This window comes from Sciurus carolinensis, chromosome 13 (genome assembly GCF_902686445.1).
Source record: "Sciurus carolinensis chromosome 13, mSciCar1.2, whole genome shotgun sequence".
Lineage (NCBI taxonomy): Eukaryota > Metazoa > Chordata > Mammalia > Rodentia > Sciuridae > Sciurus > Sciurus carolinensis.
The window spans coordinates 6,715,644-6,737,136 of record NC_062225.1 but is presented as its reverse complement, the minus strand read 5'-3'; the positions used below and the strand labels follow the sequence as shown (position 1 = coordinate 6,737,136).

Genomic DNA, 21,493 nt, shown 5'->3' with positions numbered 1-21,493 from the left:
GAGAGTCATCTGAATTGGAAAAGAAAAAATAAAACTACCTCTATCTGTACATGGCACATTCCTATATACAGAGAATCCTATAGATTCCCATGCCTGCAAAACACCAGAACTAGTAAATTCAGCAAAGTTGCAAGGTGAAAGATCAAAACACAAATATTTGTTGTGTTTCTATATACCAGCAATGAACAACTAAAAACTAAGAAAATAAGTCCATTTATAATGGAATCCAAAAGAATAAAATAATGAATGTGAAAGACCTGCACACTGAAAACTACAAAACATTGCTGAGGGAAATAGAGACCTAACTAAATGGAAAGACATCCTGTAACCATGGGCTGAAAAACCTAATAATACTGCTCAGATCAATACTTCCCAATACTCCCCAAGCAAATTGATTGCAGAGTCCAGTAATCCCTATCAAAATTCCAATGGCTTTATTTTTTTTCAGAAAGGGAAGTCCAATCATCAAATTCATAGGGAACTTTGAGGGACCCTGAATAGTCAAAACAACTTTAAAAGACAAAATAAAGTTGAAGGACTCATACTTCCCAATTTCAAAACTTGCTGCAAAGCCACGTAATCAAAACATGCCATACTGGTATAAAATTAGACATATAGACCAATGGGATGGAATAGAGAGCCCAGAAAGAAACTCAAATGTTTATGGATAATTTATTTTTTTGACAAGGTTGTCAAGACCATCCAGAAGACTCTCTTAAATGGTGCTGGGAAAACTGGATAGCCACAAGCAGGAGAATGAAGTTGGGACCCTACCTCACTCCATATACAAAACTGTACTAAAAATGGATCAACATCCTAAGTGTAAGAGCTAAAACCATAAACAAGAAAACACAGTGGTAAATCTTCATGACCTCAGATCAGGCAGTGGATTCTTAGATTAGACACCAAAAGCATGAACAACAACAGAAGAAAAATTGATCAATTGGCTTTCGAATAATTAAGAGCTTTTGGACATCAAAACAAAAACAATCCATGAGAATAGGAGAAAATACAGGAAAATCCTATGTGTGATAAGTGCTTAACATATAGAAGACTCACCACTCAACCACAAAAATACCACCTGGCTTGATGATGGACTTGTGTGGACATTTCCAAAGATACACAGATGGACAAGAACATGAAAAGACGTTCATGATCATTGGTCCTTAGGAAACGTCCACTAGAACCACATGACTCACGCTTCAAACCCTCTAGGATGACTTTAATTTGTTTTCTCTTTAGGAAAGCAGTCAGTACTGGTGAGACATTCCTCTGTAACATGGAGCACCCCTGTGGGCAACAGCATTGACGCCCCTAAAACATTAAGCATAGAAGTACCATGTGAGAAGCAAATCTGCTCCTAGTCATGTAGTTGTATCCTCCAGAGAAATGAAAACATGTTCACACAAGCTTCCACACAAGGATATTCACATTATTATTTATGACATTATTCATAATAGCCAAAAAGTGCTGACAACCCAAATACCATTTATGGAAGAATGGATAGGCAAAGCGTGCTCTGTGTGTGTGTGTGTGTGTGTGTGTGTGTGTGTGCACGCGTGTACACTCAGGGTCCCTCGGCAATCAGCTCCTGATACACGCTACAACTTGGATGAACTTGAAAACATCACGTTTTCACATGAACTAAGTAAAGGAGTCAGACACCAGTCACCTGTTGTATGAGTCCTTTCTTGCCCTTCATCCAGAAGAGGCACATTCATAGAGACAGAGCAGACTCGTGGTCTAGGGGAAGGGGCTGGGGAAGAGGCGATGGGGAGTCACTGCTTCAGGGGTACAAGGTTTCACTTTCTGCAGTGACAAAGAAGTCCTGCACCTGAAGAGATGGTAGTTTGCACAACATTTTGAATTCTCCATCTACCACCAAACTATACACCTTCAAAGATTTCAATGAATTTTTTTTAAAAAGTGAAGAGCGAACAGAATGACTTACTTTTCTTTTTCCTCTTGGGATAATGCTTGCCAAACGATTTTATTCAAACGCCTGTTTAAAAAAAAAAAAAAAGCAACAACAATAATTTAGAAGCATTATTTCATTTCGTGGCAAATGTCTGGCCCCAGGCTGGGAAGGGCACTGCATGGGGACCCAGGCCCAGGACCATCACCCATGGACTGTGCCAACGTCATCTTAAAGCAATTGGGCGTGAGAGTCTCGCTCCCTTAGCATCGTACAGAAGCCTCCAGGCTCCCTGATGATGGTGCCGGGTAAGAATGGCTTGGCTCAGCTCCACCAGAGTAAACGCAGTAAACAAAGCAGTCCTCATCACCTCTGCATTACGGAGTTTCTAAGCAGCCTAAGGAAAACACAACTGTGCCCTTATCTTGCCTCTGTAGACTCTTCCCCTTGGAATCTCAGAGCAAGAGGGTCTTAAGTAACAGGATGGGGACACAGGTGAGCCTGACCACCTGCGCTCCGGCTGAGGCCCCTGACAGCGGCCCACGGCACCTGGCTCGTTCACCCCAGCTGGCTGGCCATGCTGAGACCAAAGCCCATCACGAGAGTCTTCAGAGAGAAACTGTCAACCCAAGAGGGAAGGAGGAGGTTGGAGCTGGTTCCTGTCATCTCCTTGTCACTAATCAGAGCTGCTTCACTCAGAGGCTCTCGCCCAGCTCTGTGTCCTTATGTTGTTACCCCAAAGCAGACCTCGTGGGCTGCAGGGCACAGAACACTGGGCCCAGTGGGTGCGAGTCTGGATTCCATGAAAAAAAATTCTTCAGTATGACAAGGTTGGGGAAAGTCACCGGAAGGGTCACTCTTCTCGCCACCGGAGCCAGTGCCTATGGGACGGGGTTCTGAATGCACCCCAGGTGCTTGCCCACTCTGAGCCTGGGAGAACAGGGCGAGAGAGTCTGGCCCGGGGGAAGAGCCCAGGGCTCAGAGCTCACTTAGCATCAACTCTTCCTGGCCAGTGACTCTGGGCAGTGCCCACTTTTCTGTCAAATGGGGACAGCGATAGTTATCACTCCTGGCATAGCTGCAGGGCCTCCAGGAGCTAGCCTGAGCACTGCTCCCAGAATTCTGACACAGCGGGGTGCTCTAAGTGATAGCGGGGAGTCTGGAGGGGGAACTGCCAGCTCCGCTTCCAACCCGCCTGATGTGTTTGGGTTTTGGGGGGATCAATTTGGAAATTGGGTTTCTTTAATCATGTGGTTCAAAGTAACAGTGATTGGGGCTCCCAAGACTTATGGAAAAGATTTGTGGTATGCATTTTTGTGCTCTTCTTTAAAAAAATATCCAAACCCCTCTTAGATCTCCACTTGAAAGGGGGGCCCCGTGTGGTGGGAGGTTGGGAGAGCGGAAAGGGCTTTTGAACTTTGCAGGTCTGGGTTTAGAGCAGGGTATCCATCACTGTGCTATGGCTGAGCCTGTTACAGAACTTTTTGGGAAAATTTTTCGCATCAATAAAACAAGGATACCACCGCCTCTCCTTGGCACTGAGAGACCCAAGTGAGAGATACCTGTGAAGTGACCAGAAGTGACTCAATGTCTGTTGTCCCCAGGTTCCAAAGAAGGGCCAAACTTGCAGAAACCCTTGGTGAATGTGGATCCGATTAGCTAGCCCGTGTCCCAAGTTTTAATTCAATCCTTTCGAAGATGCTTTTTCAAGAGCATGTTTATAACCTCTTTATTCTCCTTTTGTTCATCTCCACTGGAACATTTCAGTGAGTGGGGTGGTGACCTTCAGAAATCCGCTAAGCTGAGCAATGAAGATGGTCCCTCTGGGATGCGGTGGGCACTAGCCTCACTGACACCAGTCCAGCCCCTTGATTCAGGGATTTTACTAAGAATACTTTCCCTCTTTGTTTGCTGTGGGGGAGTGATATTAAGTTGAGGGGTTGCATTCACCAGCTTGTTAAATCTCTCGTTCTCAAATCTTCTTGCATGGAGAATTGACTCATTGGCAAAGCGACTTTGTAAATAACGATGCTTCAGAAGTCTGGCCAGCAGCCAACTCAGTAAATAAAAACCCTGAGTAGAGGTTGCTATGCATGGCCGCAGAGCCAGGTTAGAACCCAGACTTCTGTGGATCTGAGAGTGGTGACCTTGACTTCAGACTTGTAATCAGAAAAATCACTTCTGAATTCAGATGGCTCTGTAAATATGCAAAGCTCATCCTCAGACACACAAAGCCCAAACTGCTGCCTTGGTTCTTGAAATACTGAAACAGAAGGACATCACACATGGGCACCACGCTCATGACCAGAATGGCTAGTTTATCTCATTGTTTTGGCCAAAGAATGAGCTTCCCATTTCCCTTGTGCTAACCCTGATCATAATGGATTCAAGGTTATATGAAGTTTATTCAAATTTACATTTAGCTTACTTTTGATGGGAAACTTCTCAGAAATGTAATGTTGAGGCTGGTGGGGGGAACATTTCATCAATTACTTTTCCTGTTTTACGTGTCTCCAGAGAGGTGGAGGAAGATGTAAAAGAGAACTGAAACTTATGCCAACTGAAACAACTCTTAAACATTACTGAATGCAAAAGATCAGAAATTTCTGTTCTATATAATATTAATTTTAATATTAAATTAATATTAAATGATTTAATATGCACATCATCTTCACAATACTGATGCTAATTAAATCAATACTAAATGTTATTAAATACCAGTTCTATTAACATTAAGTTCATTAATATTAAAATTATTATTCTTACGAATAACAACACAACTTGAGTATCTCTTTTCTGAAATTCTTGGGACCAGAAGCACTTGGGATTTGGGATTTTTTTCAGACTTTGGAATATATTTGCATATTCATAATAAGTTGTCTTGGGGAGCGCACTCAAGTCTGAGCATGAAATTCATTTATAGTTCATATACACCTTATACATACAACCTGAAAGTAACTTTATGCAACATCTTAGTGTTCCCACATTTTGGCTGTGATCCTTCACGTGAGATCAGGGGTGAAATTTTCCATTTGCAGCATTATGTGGACACTTAAGACTTCAGATTTTGGAGCGTTCTGGATTTTGGATTTTTGGAGTAGGGATGCTCAACTCACAGTGATGGTATTTCTCTAGAGGGAACTGAAAGGCATTTCACTCAGAGGTAGGAACTGGGACACATCATTGCCCTATCTGTATTTGGGTTTTTCTTTAAGCAAGAAGCACTTTTTTTGCCAGGGAATTGGAGGGGTGTGGTCCCTGTCCTTCCTGAAACCCTGGTGAGTCCGGCAGGAAGAGCTTTGTGCCTTGGGCACTGCATGATTCATGGTCACTTCGTGATCATCCAAGTCAAGGAAGGGAAAGGGGGAACAGTTCACATTAATTGCTCTTTAGATGTGATTTACATAAGCCTCAAGAGAGTACTGCAAGGTAAGTCCTACTGTATGTAAGAAATTCGAGGCTCCTGAATGTCACATACTGGCCCAGTGCGGGCAAGCTCTGACCTCTGTGCTCCAGCTGGTGACCCTGCACCGGCTTTCACGGACCCGGTAATCATAGAGCACGAGTATCTGAATCGCTCAAGAGAACTCCTTCAGAATTTGAATGGTGTTATTATATTGCATTTGGGATACCCAAATTTGAAAAAGTGTAATAAGTAAACTGGGATTATATCAAATTTGGATTAAAATAGTCAAATGTACAAACACCTGCAGGAAGGACTAGATGAAGGGGAAAGCAAAGTTGGCCAGCCCCTGGCTCTGGAGCTCACGCCTCTGGCTCTGGGAGCAGGGGTGGTCAGCAAGCATCAGGACTGGGCAGGAGCAGAGTCCCCCGCAGGGCAGGCAGTGGAAAGGGCCTGTGGAATGGCCCTGCTGCAGAGGTGATTGGTGCGGAGGCCAGGGGCATGGGAGGCCCAGCTGGGGACTGCAGCATGGCAGAAAGAGGAGCTGAGGGCCTGGGGGGTCTTCAGGAAATGCCCGCTGTGAAGATCAGACCCGTGGGGAAGGGTGAGCCTCGAAACAGCCCGTCCTGCCTGGGAGAGAAAGGTGGAGGGCAGACCAAGACTCCCAGGAGAGCAGCATCTGCCTCCTTAATCCAAACACCCCACATCTAAAACGTTTCGAGCACCCCCACGTGACACCGCACGTGGAAGACGTCCACACCCCAAAACTCTTTCATGCAGGGAATAATTCAAACTAGTGCACAGGATTACCTCCAGGCTGTGTGTACAAGGTGTTTCTGAAACCCAAGTGAAAGTTGTGTTTGCACGTGGGTCTTATCCCCAGGAGGACGCATTTTATGTATGGAAATATCCCAAAATCTGAAAAAAAAATCCCAAGTCTGAACCGCTCTTGGTCCTAAGCATCTTGGATCAGGTGCACTCAGCCTGAGCGGAGGAGCCCACATACAGTGGCCACGATTCTTAAGGGAGGGCCGGGGAAGAGGCTCCAGCTGAATGCGGCTGGGAGAGGCCCAGGGTGGACTTGGTAGGACGAGGCCTTTCAGTGGGCACTCCCCGCGGGCAGCAGTAGGGACCTACACTGTTTTTTTTTTTTTTAAATAATTATGTGTGTATTATTTATATTTTCTATGAAGAGATACATACAATTTTATGTATTAATTTAGTGATATTTTTTTATTTCTCCCTTTTAAAAAATGTGTTCTTTTTAGGTACACACGACAGTAGAGGGTATTTTGACATGGTATACATACATGCAATATGACTTATTCTAATTAGGATCCCATTCTTGTGGTTGGACACGATGTGCAGTTACACTGGTCATGTATTCATATACGAACAAGAAGGTGATGTCTGATTCATCCTCTGTCTTTCCTATTCCTATCTCTCTTCCCTTCCTTTTATTCCCCTTTATCTAATCCAATGAACTTCTATTCTTCCCTCCCGCTCCTTATTGTGTGTTAGCATCTGCAGTTCAGAGAGAACTTTTGGCCTTTGGGTTTTTGGGATTGGCTTATTTCACTTAGCATGATAGTCTCCGGTTCCATGCGTGTACGGCTTTATGACTGAGTAATATTCCCTTGTGTGCATATACCACATTTTCTTTATCCATTCATCTGTTGAAGGGCACCTAGGTTGGTTCCATTGCTTAACTATTGTGAATTCAGCTGCTATGAACCTGGATGTGGCTTTATCACTGTAATAAACTGATTTTAAGTCCTTTGGGTATATGCCAAGGAGTGGGATAACTGGGTCAAATGGAGTTTCCGTCCAAATTTTCTGAGGAATCTCCGTGTTGATTTCCAGAGAGGCTGTACTAATTCGCAGTCCCACCAGCAATGTATGAGTGCCTATGCTTGTTTTGAACACACAGTAGGCCCATCACAAAATCACCACAGATTAATAAATACTGGTCTGGCCACATCATTAATTTTTGTGCATATTATTTCATTTTTCCTCTTATGTAGTGAAAAAAAAAAATCAACTGCACAACTTCCAGAAAGAAAAGACTTGCCTGAAGAACCTGGCCACAGTCTAAGTTTAAGAGCTGTGCAGCAAGCACTGATTCTATGCCAGGGGCTAGGAAGTGGAGCTGCTGAGGTCACAGGCCAATGTGACGGCTGGGTCATCGGCCCCTGGGAGGAAAGGCTTCTGTCTCAGCATGGACACAGCGACCTTTCAAGTCAGCTTGGTCAGCTTGAACTTGATATAAAAAGTTGTAAATAATCATCTATACTTAGAGAGCTGTCCCTCCGTATCCATGGGGATGAGTCCCAGGACCACCTGCCACCCCCAGACACCAAATCCAAGGATGCTCAAGCCCTTACATAAAAAGACACCTAGTATGTGCCTAGAACCTATTCACATTCTCCTGTGTACTTAAAGTCATCTCTAAATTACCTATAATGCCTAACACAGCATAAATGCTATGTCAATAGGCATTCTGTTTGTGTCGCCTGAGGGGGGTCCTAACAAGAAAAAAGTCTACACCTGTTCAGTACAGATGCAACTTTTTTTTCTGAATATTTTCAACCTGTAGGGGTTGATTTTTAAATAGCTTCTTCAATTTAAAAAAAAAAAAATCTAAGTGGAGAGAGTGAGAGGGAGAAAGAGGGAGGGGGAGGGGGAGAGGGAGAGGGAGAGGGAGGGGGAGAGGGAGGGAGAGGGAGAAGAAGCTGAGCCGAAGCCCACCTCCATGGCTGAGTGGCTGGCGATACTCACTTTTCATAGGATCTAATGGCCTGTTCCACGTTCTGCTTGTAGACGCCGAGTCTGACTCCCTGGGGGTTGACCAGTGTCATCTTATTTGTGTCGTTGCACACATGTGCCAGAGGGAACACCTGCAGGTCGAGACAGAGGAAAGCCATGTCACTGGACAGGCCTGGCAGGCCTGCAGGCGCGAGTCTTCAGGGTGCGTGTTGCTTTCCCAGCACAGAATCAGAGTACGAGCATGGAAAACCGGAACGGAGGAAGCATGAAACAGGATCCAGAGCTCATGGCTCACCTCTTCCTTCCAGGGCTTAAAACTATCTTTATATAGTTTTTTTTTTTTTGGGGGGGGGGCGGGTACTGGGGACTTAACCCAGGGGCCCTTGATCCCTGAGCCCCATCCCCAGCCCCATTTTGTATTTTATTTAGACAGGGTCTCACTGAGTTGCTTAGCACCTCGGTGTTGCTGAGACTGGCTTTGAACTGGTGATCCTCCTTGCCTCAGCCTCCCAGGCCACTGGGATTACAGACGCGTACCACAAAATGATACATTTTAAAACCATACATTAAAAAAAAAAAAAAAAAAAAAAAAAAAAAAAACACCATCAACCCAAACAACCACCACCCCAAACTGCTTCAGGAAACCCTAGTTGGCATTGAGTATGATTTTCAAAAGAATCTATCAAGTTGGTAAGAGCAGACAATAAAAAAATAGGACTCCTGAAATATATGTAATTATTACGTATTAATAAAAACTTTGAAAAAAGAAATACATCATTAAGCACCATGCCACCACACGCACACCAAAAGGAAATAGGACCTCATTGTTGCTTCTTTGTAAATGACTTAGTTGGATTAAACATCTTTCCGTATATTTATCTGACATTTTTTTTCTTTTGAGAATATCTAATGTTGGTTCATCTCTCTTGGCCATTTTTCCTCATCAATGTGTGAGAGACTCTTAAACGTGGCAAACAAAGAAGGATTAGTCGCTTCAAAAATAGCAGAGTGCCAGCAAGAGTCTTCTTTCTGGGTTCTTCTGCCTGCACCTGGTGCCAGTTTCTGGCTTTGGGATGCCTCCAATTCCATGCCAGTCAATTCCAGGGAGAAAAGTGGCAACTTATTGCTGATTTGGTGGAACTTGAAATTCTCATCTTCCTCCCCAATTCTTCTGGGACCATTTCCATGTCAAAGTTTATTAAAGTTCACCTGTGTACTCTGTCCAGGATTTACAGATGTATTTCAGGGGAGAAACAGGGTAAAGGATGCTCACCCCATCTTCTCTGGAACCAGAACCCTCTACCATTCTTTTCCCCCTGAAGTCATCTTTCATCTTAATCATCCCTGTCATTTTATATTTGCCTATTTGCATCTCTCCCACCTCTGCCTCGTAGAATGTGAGCAATGTGCGGGCCTCTGTTTCAGTCACCAATAAATTCCTACCACCTAGCACAGTACCTGGGGACACTGTATGCTCTCGCCAAATATTTGTTGATAAAAAGATAGACATAGACTTATCAAAAGGTTTATTCCAAATTGGGTGCAGCAGTGCACGCCTGGGGACCTAGCTACTTAGGAGGCTGAGGCGGGAGGATAACTTGAGCTCAGGAGTCCAAGACCAGACTAAGGAACACATGAGATTCCCATCTTAATAATAATAATAATAATAATAGGAAGAAGAAGAAGGTGGTATAGGTATATTCTATTCTTTAACATTAAAACAAAAACAGGAAAAAACCTAATAGGAAATACTAAGCTATACAATAGTTGTTCCAAAACCGTGTATGATTCTGATCATGATGAACATGAAGACATTTTGGAAATGTGGGAAATTACTTTTAAGAAGTGAATTTTTTACTTTTAATTAGAATGATAGAGTTCATGCTTTTCTGTCCCTCCAGCCACTAAAATCATCCAAAAAAATGTGTTCTTATTATTTAAGAAAGTAATGCATAGAAAGGAAGAGGCACGGTTGATAAAAGATGGACGTAAAAAGATGGACGGAAATGTGAATGGGTGAGCAGGGCCAAAGCCAAGGCTGCTGGTCTGGGGTCTGAAGATGGTGGTACAGAGGGAGCTCGGCTCCTGCAAGGCAAGTGGGGCCAAGCGCTTTGGAAAGAAGTCACCTCAGTGACTGATGTCAACTGGCGCGAAGGTCTCAGCCCCCAAAGAAGTCCCCGCCTGGTGAGAGGACACCCGTGTGGCCTTATAGCCAAGCACCGAATCAGACCACCCTATCACCAAGGAACCACGACACCAGTGTCCGAGGTGCTGTTCGTGGTGTTGAGCTCAGGGCACGAGGTGGGTTTAGGCGACTTCAAAACTGAAGGTCGAGGAAACAGAGGCCAGAATGATACTGGAGGAGATGAACGACCAGAACAGCAGGGCACTTAACCTTATGGGTCATCTAACCATGACTTTAGATTATGATTTAAAATTACATATGGTTCAAAGACGAAAAAGATAAAACCACAAACACTTACTCAAGGGCCCCAAGAGGCAGTCAAAGGAAAATTAAGAAGTATTATTACCAACTCCATTCCAATAAATTTGGCAACTTAGATGAAAAATAACAAATATATTTTAACAACTACAAAAGAATTTTAAAAACCTATCTTTGAAAAAAGATAACGGAGGGGCTGGGGATATAGCTTAGTTGGTAAAAACAAAAAAAGGCAAGGGAACTGAACTATAGACCTTAACAGAATAAACTCTAGACTAGACAAAAACAGTCATTAAGAAAAGAACCGGGGCCAGACATGGTGGCATGCACCTGTAATCCCAGGGACTTGGGAGGCTGAGGCAGGAGGATCTTGAATTCAAAGCCTCAGCAGCAATGAGGTGCTAAGCAACTAGAGACACTGTCACTAAATAAAATACAAAATAGGGCTGGGGATGTGGCTCAGTGGTCCAGTGCCCCTGAGTTCAATCCCTGGTCTGTCCCCCCTGCACCCTCCCAAAAAAGAAAAGACAAGAAGAACTGGTGAGTGATAATACTGGATGACTTTCCCCAGAACACAGCACAGAGACCCAAAACCAAAAATTATGGATAAATAGATGATAGATAGTATATAAAGAGGTTGAGAATCTTTTATATTAACAGAAATTTCAAAAGAACAGATTCTCAGAGAAGCAACATTCAAGAAATGTCCTCCAAGATTTTGCAAAATGGCAGCTGTGTTTCCTGCTGTGAACTGCTGAGGACCGGAGATGGTATCACTTGCTAGGATTAAGATTGGTGCCTGAGTTAAGCTGTTGGTGAGAAAGGAACTGGGTGTGGCCTCAGCCTCTGGAGTTTGGGGGAGGAGGTCCATTATGCAGAAGGTCAGGGTCAACAGTGTCTTACGGGTCAGCTTGCATGGAGTCAGGGTCTGCTGCTGAGGTCAGAGCTTTAGCTGCTGGCCCGCCAGAGGTCTGATGAACCGTGGACTCCTGACTCTGTTTTCTGTGCCCGGAACAAATGCAACTCCATTTTGGTTTTATTTCCTGACGGTATGAAGTTTTAAACCCGGAGAACAATGTTTTGGTGCTCTTTGTAGAACAAGTTTTTAAAACATGGAAATTCAGGCTGCTGTGTACCTCTGGGGGCAGAATATTGGGATCAAAGAAGGTGAGACAGGGTCCTTAACTTAATCCTTAACGCTTTATTTATTTTAAAGGATATCCAAAACAGGAATAATAATAATACCAACAGTGGTTACTTCTAAAAATCTGAGATTCAGGGCAAGTGAAGAGAGGTCAGTAGAACTTTCACTTATCATTTAGTTTTTTTTTTTTTTTTTTTTTTTAAAAAACATTTATCAACCTTATAATTAAACCATCAAGACCCAAACAAACCCATCAACAGGCAAAGATTTAGAATGAAAGACACATTTTCCTCCACTTTAGAAGTCTATGAATAGCTCTTCTAGTTTGTCAACTAATGGCTCAGCTGCAAATCAGTAGCTATGTTGTAACACATCATAACATTTCACCACCATCTTGACTCTTAATGGACTGAAAAACAAAAAAACCCATTCATGTTCTACTTCCCTCTTTTGTGGCTCTGGATCTCATGCCTTCCATGGCCATGGCTGACTTCAGTGTGGTCATTCAAACGGGCGTGTACGCACCCAGTCTCCCTCCTTTCTGCACGCAGAGTCGGGGAGAGACAAAGGCATACCCACACCTTCAGTCTGTGGTCTTAGTTTTTACAGCATGGTGTCCGCAGAGCCGGTCAGATGAGACACCCTCTTTATGATGTCGAACTTGGTGTGAACGTGAGGTCATAAGGGGCGTTCTCAGGCCTGGGGGGACCTGAAGCAAGCAAGTGGGGCGGGAAGTGGGGCTCACGAGGAAGCCGAGGACCAGCACAATAAAGCCGCCCGATCGTGCCGACTTTGAACAGGGCTTGCTTGTTCATGCAGTGAGGGGCCTTGTGGACCGTAGTTGATGGCAAAAGGAAGCCTCAAGGTATGGCCGCCTCCATGTTCCCAAGGCTGACCCTCACCAAACAACACCAATGGTCACACCCTTCGTGACAACAGTTTGTGAGGGAGGGAGAGGAAGAGCTGGAGGTATGTGTGCAGAGAGAGAGAGAGATGGGGACAGAATGAGGGGAGAGAGGGAGGAGAGACCCCGACCACAAAGGCAGAAGAAATCACTAGAATTCATGGTCAGGCCTATTTGTTGCTGATTAGGTTAGAAATTTTCTCACTGTTAGATGAAATACCCAAAGGCAACCACTGAACTCCAGCAATTTTATTTATTATTATTTTTTAACATTCTCGTGAAGTCACCTTTTAAAAAATTGTTCTAATTAGCTATATGATAGTAGAATGTATTTTGACATATCGTACATACATGGAGTATAACTTATTCTTCTGAGCGTACATGATGTAGAATTACATTGGTAGTGTAATCATAAATGCATACAAGATAGTAATGTCCTATTCATTCCGCTATCTTTCCTATTCCTGTTCGCCCTCCCTTCCCTTCATTCCTCTTTGTCCAATTCAATGAACTTCTATTTTTTCCTTACATGCTCCCCGCCCCTTACTGTGAATTAGCATCCCCATATCAGAAAGCACATTCAGGCTTTGGTTTTTTTGAATTGGCTTATTTCACTTAGCAGAATATTCTCCAGGTCTGTCCATTTACCAGCAAATGCCATAATTTCATTCTTCTTTATGGCTCCATTGTGTATACATAACACATTTTCTTTATCCATTCATCTGTTGAAGGGCACCTCGGTTGGTTCCATAGCTTAGCTATTGTGAATGGAGCTGCTATAAACATTGATGTGGCTGCATCACTGTAGTGTGCTGATTTTAAGTCCTTTGGGTATAAACCGAGGAGTGGGATAACTGGGTCAAATGGTGGATCCATTCCAAGTTATCTGAGGAATCTCCACACTGCTTTCCAATTGCAGTCCCACCAGCAAAGTGTGAGAGTACCTTTTCCCCCACATTGACTGGCGCAGGGGTGTGTCCAGAAGGTCACTCGTGAGCCCACGAACACCTGTCACTGCAGGGTAGATGGTGTCTCAGTGTTTTAAATTTGAACTCGTAAAGAGCGGATAGGCAGTATGCTGGCAGCGGATGGTGTTCAGTAGCATGCTCAGCTTGACTTCATGTGGGAAGAACAAAAGCAAAGAGCAAAGGACAAGGTCTGATCTGGCAAAGCACCCAGTAAGTCACCTCTGGCGGAATTCTATCCCGATTGTATTTTCTCTTTCTCTTACCTGTAGTTTCTGATCTTTCTGCACAATGAAAAACATCACACATACACACATACACAGCCCTTGTAATAACCGTCATTTAAAATTTTATTTTAAAAAGATCTTCACTATGTAGCTTTATGTTCCACGCCACTGTAGTTGAAAGCAACAAAATGTCGTGACTTGGGAAGCACCCTGATCTCGTGCACCCGACGTTCCTTGTCAGCTAGGTGCGGATGATCAGCCACAGCCCAAGATGCTCTGAGTTTCAGGTGAGATACTTCAATGGTACTAAATGCTTCCCTCGGAGCCCAGTGTGTGGTGAGGGTCCGTCCCATGATAGCTCGGGGACCCTGTCATAGTCCTTCAGGAGTAAACGACAGAGCTGTGGTATAAATCCACACATCTGTGTGCACGATCCAGAGTAAACTGAAGCAGGAAGCCTTGATGGGATGTTGAGATACAAGCTGATGATGGTGGGTGATAATGCAGATTTTCTGAGAACACAGACGAACGTTGCCAGATTAATTAATCTTTCTTTTTTTCAAAGCATTTAGCAATGAAGAGCTCCGAATTCCAGCTTCGTCGGATGGTCGAAGCAGTTTTGCTCTGTATACGACATGATAATAACAACTCTTTTGGCAAGAGCTAGGACAAAATTATCTGGTTCGTCTTGCATTTTGTGATGAAGAGTTGCCAGGGCAACGCCTCTGCTCACTACATCATTTCCAAGGTGACAGATTTGATGCTGGTCCAGGACGCTGGAAACCGACATGGCACTGTGTTCCAGAAGAAGAAAGGGCCCCTACATAAGTCATAAATGAAACAAAGAACAGGGGACAAAGCCAGATTCCGCTTTACAGCTCAGCCAGATGGAGGTGGCCACGCACAGGAGCGAGGATGTCATCAAAGTTCTCCGCGAAGGCGGCCGTGCTTCCTTTCAGCTCCAGGCTACTCTATCTTAAAATTTATGTTGGGTCCACATCTCAAAAACCTTATATCTAATGCAGTGGGGGATATTTCAGATTAGTATTGCTATTTTTTTTTTCTATTTATAGCTGAGAGTTTCTTCCAGTCAGAGAAAATATTAGGGAATAAAAGATACAAATGGCAGACAATTGAAATTCACTCTCTTGGTCATTTTGGAGTGCAACGCATGGATGCCACTGTGGTTACCCCACCGTGCAGCAGGAATCAAACCTGTTCCTCCTGCCTACGGGCAGTCCTGTACCCTTACCAATACCCGTCACCCTCCTTGCCAGCCCCTGGTGACCATTGCTCCACTTTCTATGAGTTCATCTTTTTTTTTTTTTTTTTTTTTGGTTCTACATATAAATGAAATCGAGCAGTCTCACTATAAAAAATAATAGACAAATGCAAAGTAAAACTACACTGAGATTCATCTCACTCCAGTCAGAATGGCCATCATCAAGAATACAAGCAACAATAAATATTGGTGAGGATATAAGGGGAAGGCTCACTCATACATGGCTGGTGGGACTGCAAGTTGGTGCAACCACTCTGGAAAGCAGTCTGGAGATTCCTCAGAAAACTTGAAATGGAACCACCATTTGACCCAGCTATCCCACTCTTCAGTTTATACCCCAAGGACTTAAAATCAGCATACTGCAGTGACACAGCCACATCAATGTTTATAGCAGCTCAACTCACAATTGCTAAGCTATGGAATCAACCTAGGTGCCCTTCAAAAACGAATGGATAAAGAAAATGTGGTATGTATATATAATGGAATATTACTCATCCTTAAAGAAGAATGAAATTATGGCATTAGCCAGTAAATGGATGGAACTGGAGGCTATCATGTTAAGTGAAATAAGCCAATCCCCAAAAAACCAAAAATCAAATGTTCTCTGTGATGTGGATGCTAACACACAATGGGGGTGGGAGGGGAATAGAAGTTGAGTGGATTAGACACGGGGAATGAAGGGAAGGGAGGGCCTGGGAACAGGAAAGACATTAGAATGAACCAGACAGAACTTTCTTATGTTTATATATGAACACATGACCACTGTAACTGCACATCACATACAGCCACAAGAATGAGAAGTTAGGGCTGGGGTTATGGTTCAGTGGTAGAGCACTTGCCTAGCAGGTGTGAGGCACTGGGTTTGAGCCTCAGCACCACCTAAAATAAATAAATAAATATAAAATAAAGGTATTGTGTCATCTGCAACTAAAATAAATTAAAAATTTTTTTAAATAAAAAAAAAAGAATGGGAAGTCACACTTCATGTGACACTCGACTGCCTTGTAGACCTAAAAAGAACAAATAAGAAAAATTAATAGGCAAGCTCTGCTGCACACCCAGCGACTCGGGAGGCTGGAGGGTGGCAAGTCTGAGGTAAGCCTGGGCAACTTAGTGAGACCCTTTCTCCAAATAAAAAGTAAAAAAGGAAAGGAGATGTAGCTCAGTGGGAAAGTACCCCAGGGTCAACAAAAAGCCCAGGACAGACAAAAAGCAAAGCAATGGAGGTGAGGTATACGTTGATGAGCTTAATTGAATCACGATCTTGCCACATTGTTCAGACATCAGAACATCCGGTTGCAACCCTTCAAGGTACACACATATGATCTGTCAATCAAATTCACTTAAATCTTGCAGGGGTGCGGTGGCTGGCCGAGGCCTGCCTGGGTGATGGAGCAAGACCCCGTCTCAAAACAAATCAAAGCCAAGCGGTTGAGGAAAGGTCTGCATCGTGGCTCAGAAGCTGAACTCTCCTGGGTTCCATCTCCAGTGCCAATAAAATGAAACGCACTTGAAAGCATTTCAAGAGACGGCGAGCGCTTTGGAGATGAAATTAGAATTTATTGCGGAACGCTTCTTTTACTATCAAGAGTTTTGCTCTTCCTCCTAAGAAGAGGGGGTGGTTTGCTGGCAGCGTAGCACCTGTCCCTTGAAAAACATCCATCCCCTTCCTTTAGCTCTGCTTTCTGAGGCAGAGACTGGAACGTTCTAAAGACAAACTGGCTACTTCCCCTGGCGTCCTTTCCTTCTTGATCATCCGGGCGGCAATCTTAGAACCACTCCTGACATTTTCCTCTCCCCGTCACACACTGCGCGGGCCCGTCCGCTTGGCTCCATAATGGCCTTGGATCCATCCCGGGGCGCCCACCTGCATCTTCCCAGCCTCGCACCTCTCCCCCAGCCTCCTGGAGGCAGCCAGAGCCCCACATGAATTTCCTCTCTTCTCTGATGAAAACCCTTCATCCCTCTCAGGATGAAGTTCAAAACCCTTAACTCGACCAAGTGCATCCTTCATCAACCTCGAGGATTCCCGGAACGAACCGTCCTTCAGCTGCCCCGCAGCCCCCTGCCTGGGCCCCTGCGCCCCCTCCGCCTGGTGACGCCGTCACCTGCTAAGGCAAGCCTCACCTGACTCAGGACGGAGCCCGGGCCTGCCCTGCAGTCGGCTCTCCTCTTTGGCATGCACTCCAGAGCCCAGCACAGGCATACAGAAGGCCTGCAATTAAATGCCTCTAGGTACTGCCTGCTGTATGCATTACTTCTTTTAAAACTACAGTAATCTCAGAGTAGGTACTAGTAGTACTCCCGGGGCACACGTATGTAGTATGTATCCCAAAGCCGACTTCTGACTGTCGGGCGGAGTCGAGATGTTTGCTTCTTGGCCAGGGAGCCAGGGAGCCAGGGACGGGGGCAGTTGGAAGAATCATTTCACGCCTGAACAGCACCTTCCGCCTCACCAAAGCATCTCCAGGCTCACAGAGCACAGATCAACACGCATCAGGCCGCTCCTTTTAAGAAAAGGGCCTTCCCCAGCACCCCCCCAAAAAAAAAAAAGAAAAAAAAAACAGGGCCTTATTACACCACACTGCCCGAGGGCTACAGGTGGTCAGAATGTAAAATGCCTTTAGAAAATGACGTGGACTTCCCATCAAAGTGGGAACTGCACGGGTCCTCTGGGCCCAGCGTTCCCACTGGAGGGACTCTGTCCCAAAGGCAGTGCTGTACGCATGCCAGCGAATCTATGCACTGACATTTCCCGCAGGGAGGGGGTGGACATGACGTAAAGGTCCCTTAATAACAGGGGAGAATTTTGAACTGAAGAGCGTAAGACAGACCCATATCCATGGAGGGGAAAGGTCTCTAAGACACATTTTCAAAAGACAATCGTTTGTGTTGATTAAAATTATTGTGTGTGTATAAGTAGCATGTTATCTATATACACACCTTGATACACGTGTAGGTGTAGAAAAAAGATGGGAGGGAAATTCACAAAGCTGCTCAGTGTTTCCTTCATGTCAGAGAAGCATCCAGAGCTTCCTCGGAAACCTCTATATGGTTTAAATTATTCATGCCAAAAATGTATTCATATGGCCCCCCCCGATAAAAAAGTTAAGTAATTAAAAATCAAGTTCCTTTTTTATTTTCCCCACCTTCTCATTTGCTTTCAGTTGTGCTTTTTCTTAACTTTTCCTCAGAGTTATCATTAATGTAGGTTCAGAGTTAAACTACAATAAAAACTTACAAGCATATAAATGAAAAACAAACAAACAAACATTACCAACGACCACACCACCCGGCCAAACTATTAACATCTGACAAAGACAGAAGGGAGTGAGGAGGTGCAGTGTCCATCTGTGGCGAGCAGACCTGTCACCCAGGGGCTAACACAATGTGGAGTTTTGAGGTCTGACCTTTCCACTCAGTATGATATGGAGGATTTCCCCCAGGTCATTACTTATCCTTCAGAAATGTGCTTAATGAATATACAACATCTGATAATAGGAATGTACCTTGTAGGTATTTAGGTTTGATTTCAGGTTTCTCATTGTTAGATAGAAACTGACAATAATTATTCTTCACATATATTCGCCAATATCTCTAATTAAGTATTTACTTACATAGATTCCTAGTAATATATGGATTTACGGGGGTAAATGTTTTAAGCCCTTAAGGCCTCTGAAGATATTGTACACAAGGTTGCACTAATTAAAACTCCTACTAGCGGGATGCAAAGTTTCTCATTTCATTCTAGCTTTGCTATTAGTGCTTATTAATATTTTTTAACCTTACCACTTTGATAGGGGTGGAGGTGTCTAATTGATTTTTAATTTATGTTTTTTTCTAAGTCATAATATTTGGTTACCAGTGAAGGTCAGTATTTCTGTATGTAGTTTTGATTTTTTCCCTAGATTTTCCACTGAGTATATATGTTGCTCTCTTGTTCCTTTGTGATGTGGGTATATGTGCATGTCTGTGTCTTTGCTGAGCACTGATTTATACAGATACCCACATACACATATTTAAGATAATACTCTTTGTTCATTTCATATGTTACAAATTTCAGATTTTTTCTGAGTCCTTTCTTCATTTTATTTATAAGTTTCTATGCAAAAAACCCTTCTATCTATTCAGTCTATAAATCTTTCCTCTATGACTTCTTCCTTTGATTTTATGTTTACACTACCTGACCTGTATTTGGTTTTTGAGAAATTTTCTTTTCAATGTGTCTCAAGTTCTTGGGAGGCTCAGAAAAAAGCATAAACCTAGGAAAGTGCTATTTCCAGGAAGAGCTCACTAAATATATCTTGTTCTAAATAAAAACTCAAGGATATTAATATAAGAAATAGACAGAATGTGAAGAAACTGTCACCAAACTTCCTAGAAGAAATGAATCAATGTTCACCTTTCTGTTGCTTCTGGAATCTCAAGACAAAAGTAGGTGGGAACCAGATGAAATGAAGCCATACTCAACCTCTTGTAGGAACAGTGACATCGGCAGGATGCATGTTGACCTCCATGGGAGATTTATATATCTTTTTCTTTTTTATAGGTGGGGTACCGGGGTTGGAACCCAGAGACACTTAACCACAAGCCGCATCCCCGGCCCTTTTTATTTTTATTTTGAGACCAGGTATGGCTAGGTTGCTTAGGGCCTCTCTACATGGTTGATGCTGGCTTTCAACTTGCAATCCTGTCTCTGCCTTCTGCTTGTTTTGTTCTGACACAGCATCTTGCTGTGTTACCCAGTCTGGTCTTGAACTCCTGGGTTCAAGTGAGCCTCCTGCCTCGGTCTCCTGAGTAGCTGGAACTATAGGCACATGCCACTGTACCCAGCTAGTGGGTTATATTTTTATGACTAATGGGGGGAAAAATTCACAAGTTCATCCACTTTTAAATACATCAATTGCAAGACTAGTTAAGATAAGATCTTTCCTATTTAAAAAGTTTTTTTGCTTTTGATTTTCTTCACTTTTTTTTTGGGGGGGGGTGCTGGGGATCGAACCCAGGGCCTTGTTCTACTGACTGAGCTATCTCCCCAGCCCCTTCTTCACTTTTTTCTTATGGAAAACTTCAAATATACCAAAAGTAGAAGGAAGAGTACATTCAGCCTCCTCCTGCTCCATACTCTTATTACCCAAATTTAACAATGATCAACTATAAACAATGTGTTTCACCCACTCCTCCTCCCCACATCCAGATTATGTGGAGGCAAGTCCCAAACGTTTTATCATTTCCTCTGTAAATATTTCAGTATGGGAAAGGTCTTTTAAGAACATTGTCTCCATTCAGCTACTGTTAAGCCTGATGCGCTGCTATTTAAAGCATTCGTTGCTGTCACCTTTGCCAATTAGCAATGGAGCCCCCTCTTCACATTTATATTCTTTTGTGTTCCGTGACCCACTGCCATCTCACTGTTCCTGGAACTGGTCTTTGCTTTTTGGTAGCAGCGATTGAACCTAGGGGCCCTTACCCAGAGCCACATCCCCGGCCCTTTTTATTTTTGGAGACAGGGCCTCGCTAAGTTGCTCGAGCATCCCTCAGTATCTGAACCCCCTTTCCCACCAGCAGATACCAAATCTGCAGATGCTTGAGTGCCTTATATCAAATGGCATGGTCTTTGCACACAGCTTATGCACATTTCCCCATGTACTTTAGATCATCTGTAGATGACTTATAATACTTCATACAATGTAAATGTTATGCAAATAGTTGTAGGACTGATCCCCCTCCCCCTGTTTGGTACTGGGGATGGAACCCCAGGCGCTTAATGACTAAGCCACATTCCCCAGTCCTTTTTATATTTTTATTTAGAGACAGGGTCTCACTAAGTTGCTTAGGGCCTCACTAAGTTGCTGAGGCTGGCTTTGGACACGCCATCCTCCTGTCTCAGCCTCCAGAGCTGCTGGGGTTACAGGCATGGGCCACTGTGCTTGGCTGCAGGAATGAATTTTTAAAGAAACAACAACGAGGAAAAAACCCTCTGCACACACCCAGTACAATGCAGTTGTTTTCCTGGGTCTTTTCAACCTGAGGTCAGTGGAATCTGCAGATGCAGAACTGACAGATACGGAGGCCGGGGACACTGCCTGGCCTTTCTGCTCCTGCTGTTTCTCCTCTCAGCACATGGCTATCACTCTCTCATGGTTTTGTTCTCTCTCCCTCTCTCTGGCTTTTTCCCAGGGAAGCCTTTAGGATGGAAAAGAAGTCACTCAATCCAGGAAGAAGGCAAGCAAGGAGGGCTCCCAAGTTCTTCCCCACTATGATACTGAGGCTGAGCACACAGCTCAGGCCCGAGAGCTTCTGAGCATCTCTGCGGCTCCAGACTTCCACGGGAGCCACGAGCCCTCCGCAGCCTTTCTCAGCGCAAACAAAGAGCTCTCCAGAGCCTCTCTCTTTCCCTCTTCCTGCCTTATGGATCGTTTCTTCCATATACATATATATGTA

At 43.9% G+C, this 21,493-nt stretch overlaps 1 protein-coding gene across 4 annotated transcripts in view; it reads right to left on the bottom strand.

Moving 5' to 3' along the window:
* The window catches only part of Vwa3b (von Willebrand factor A domain containing 3B), a 179,629-nt gene that overhangs the window by 42,123 nt on the left and 116,013 nt on the right, over nucleotides 1-21,493 (bottom strand). For all 4 annotated transcript variants that reach the window (XM_047522799.1, XM_047522801.1, XM_047522800.1 and 1 more), the window contains 2 exons: nucleotides 8,097-8,215; nucleotides 1,952-2,002 (listed from right to left, as the gene is read on the bottom strand). In XM_047522799.1, coding sequence (XP_047378755.1) covers nucleotides 1,952-2,002; nucleotides 8,097-8,215 — 170 coding nt within the window. The remainder of the gene's footprint in view (nucleotides 1-1,951; nucleotides 2,003-8,096; nucleotides 8,216-21,493) is intronic.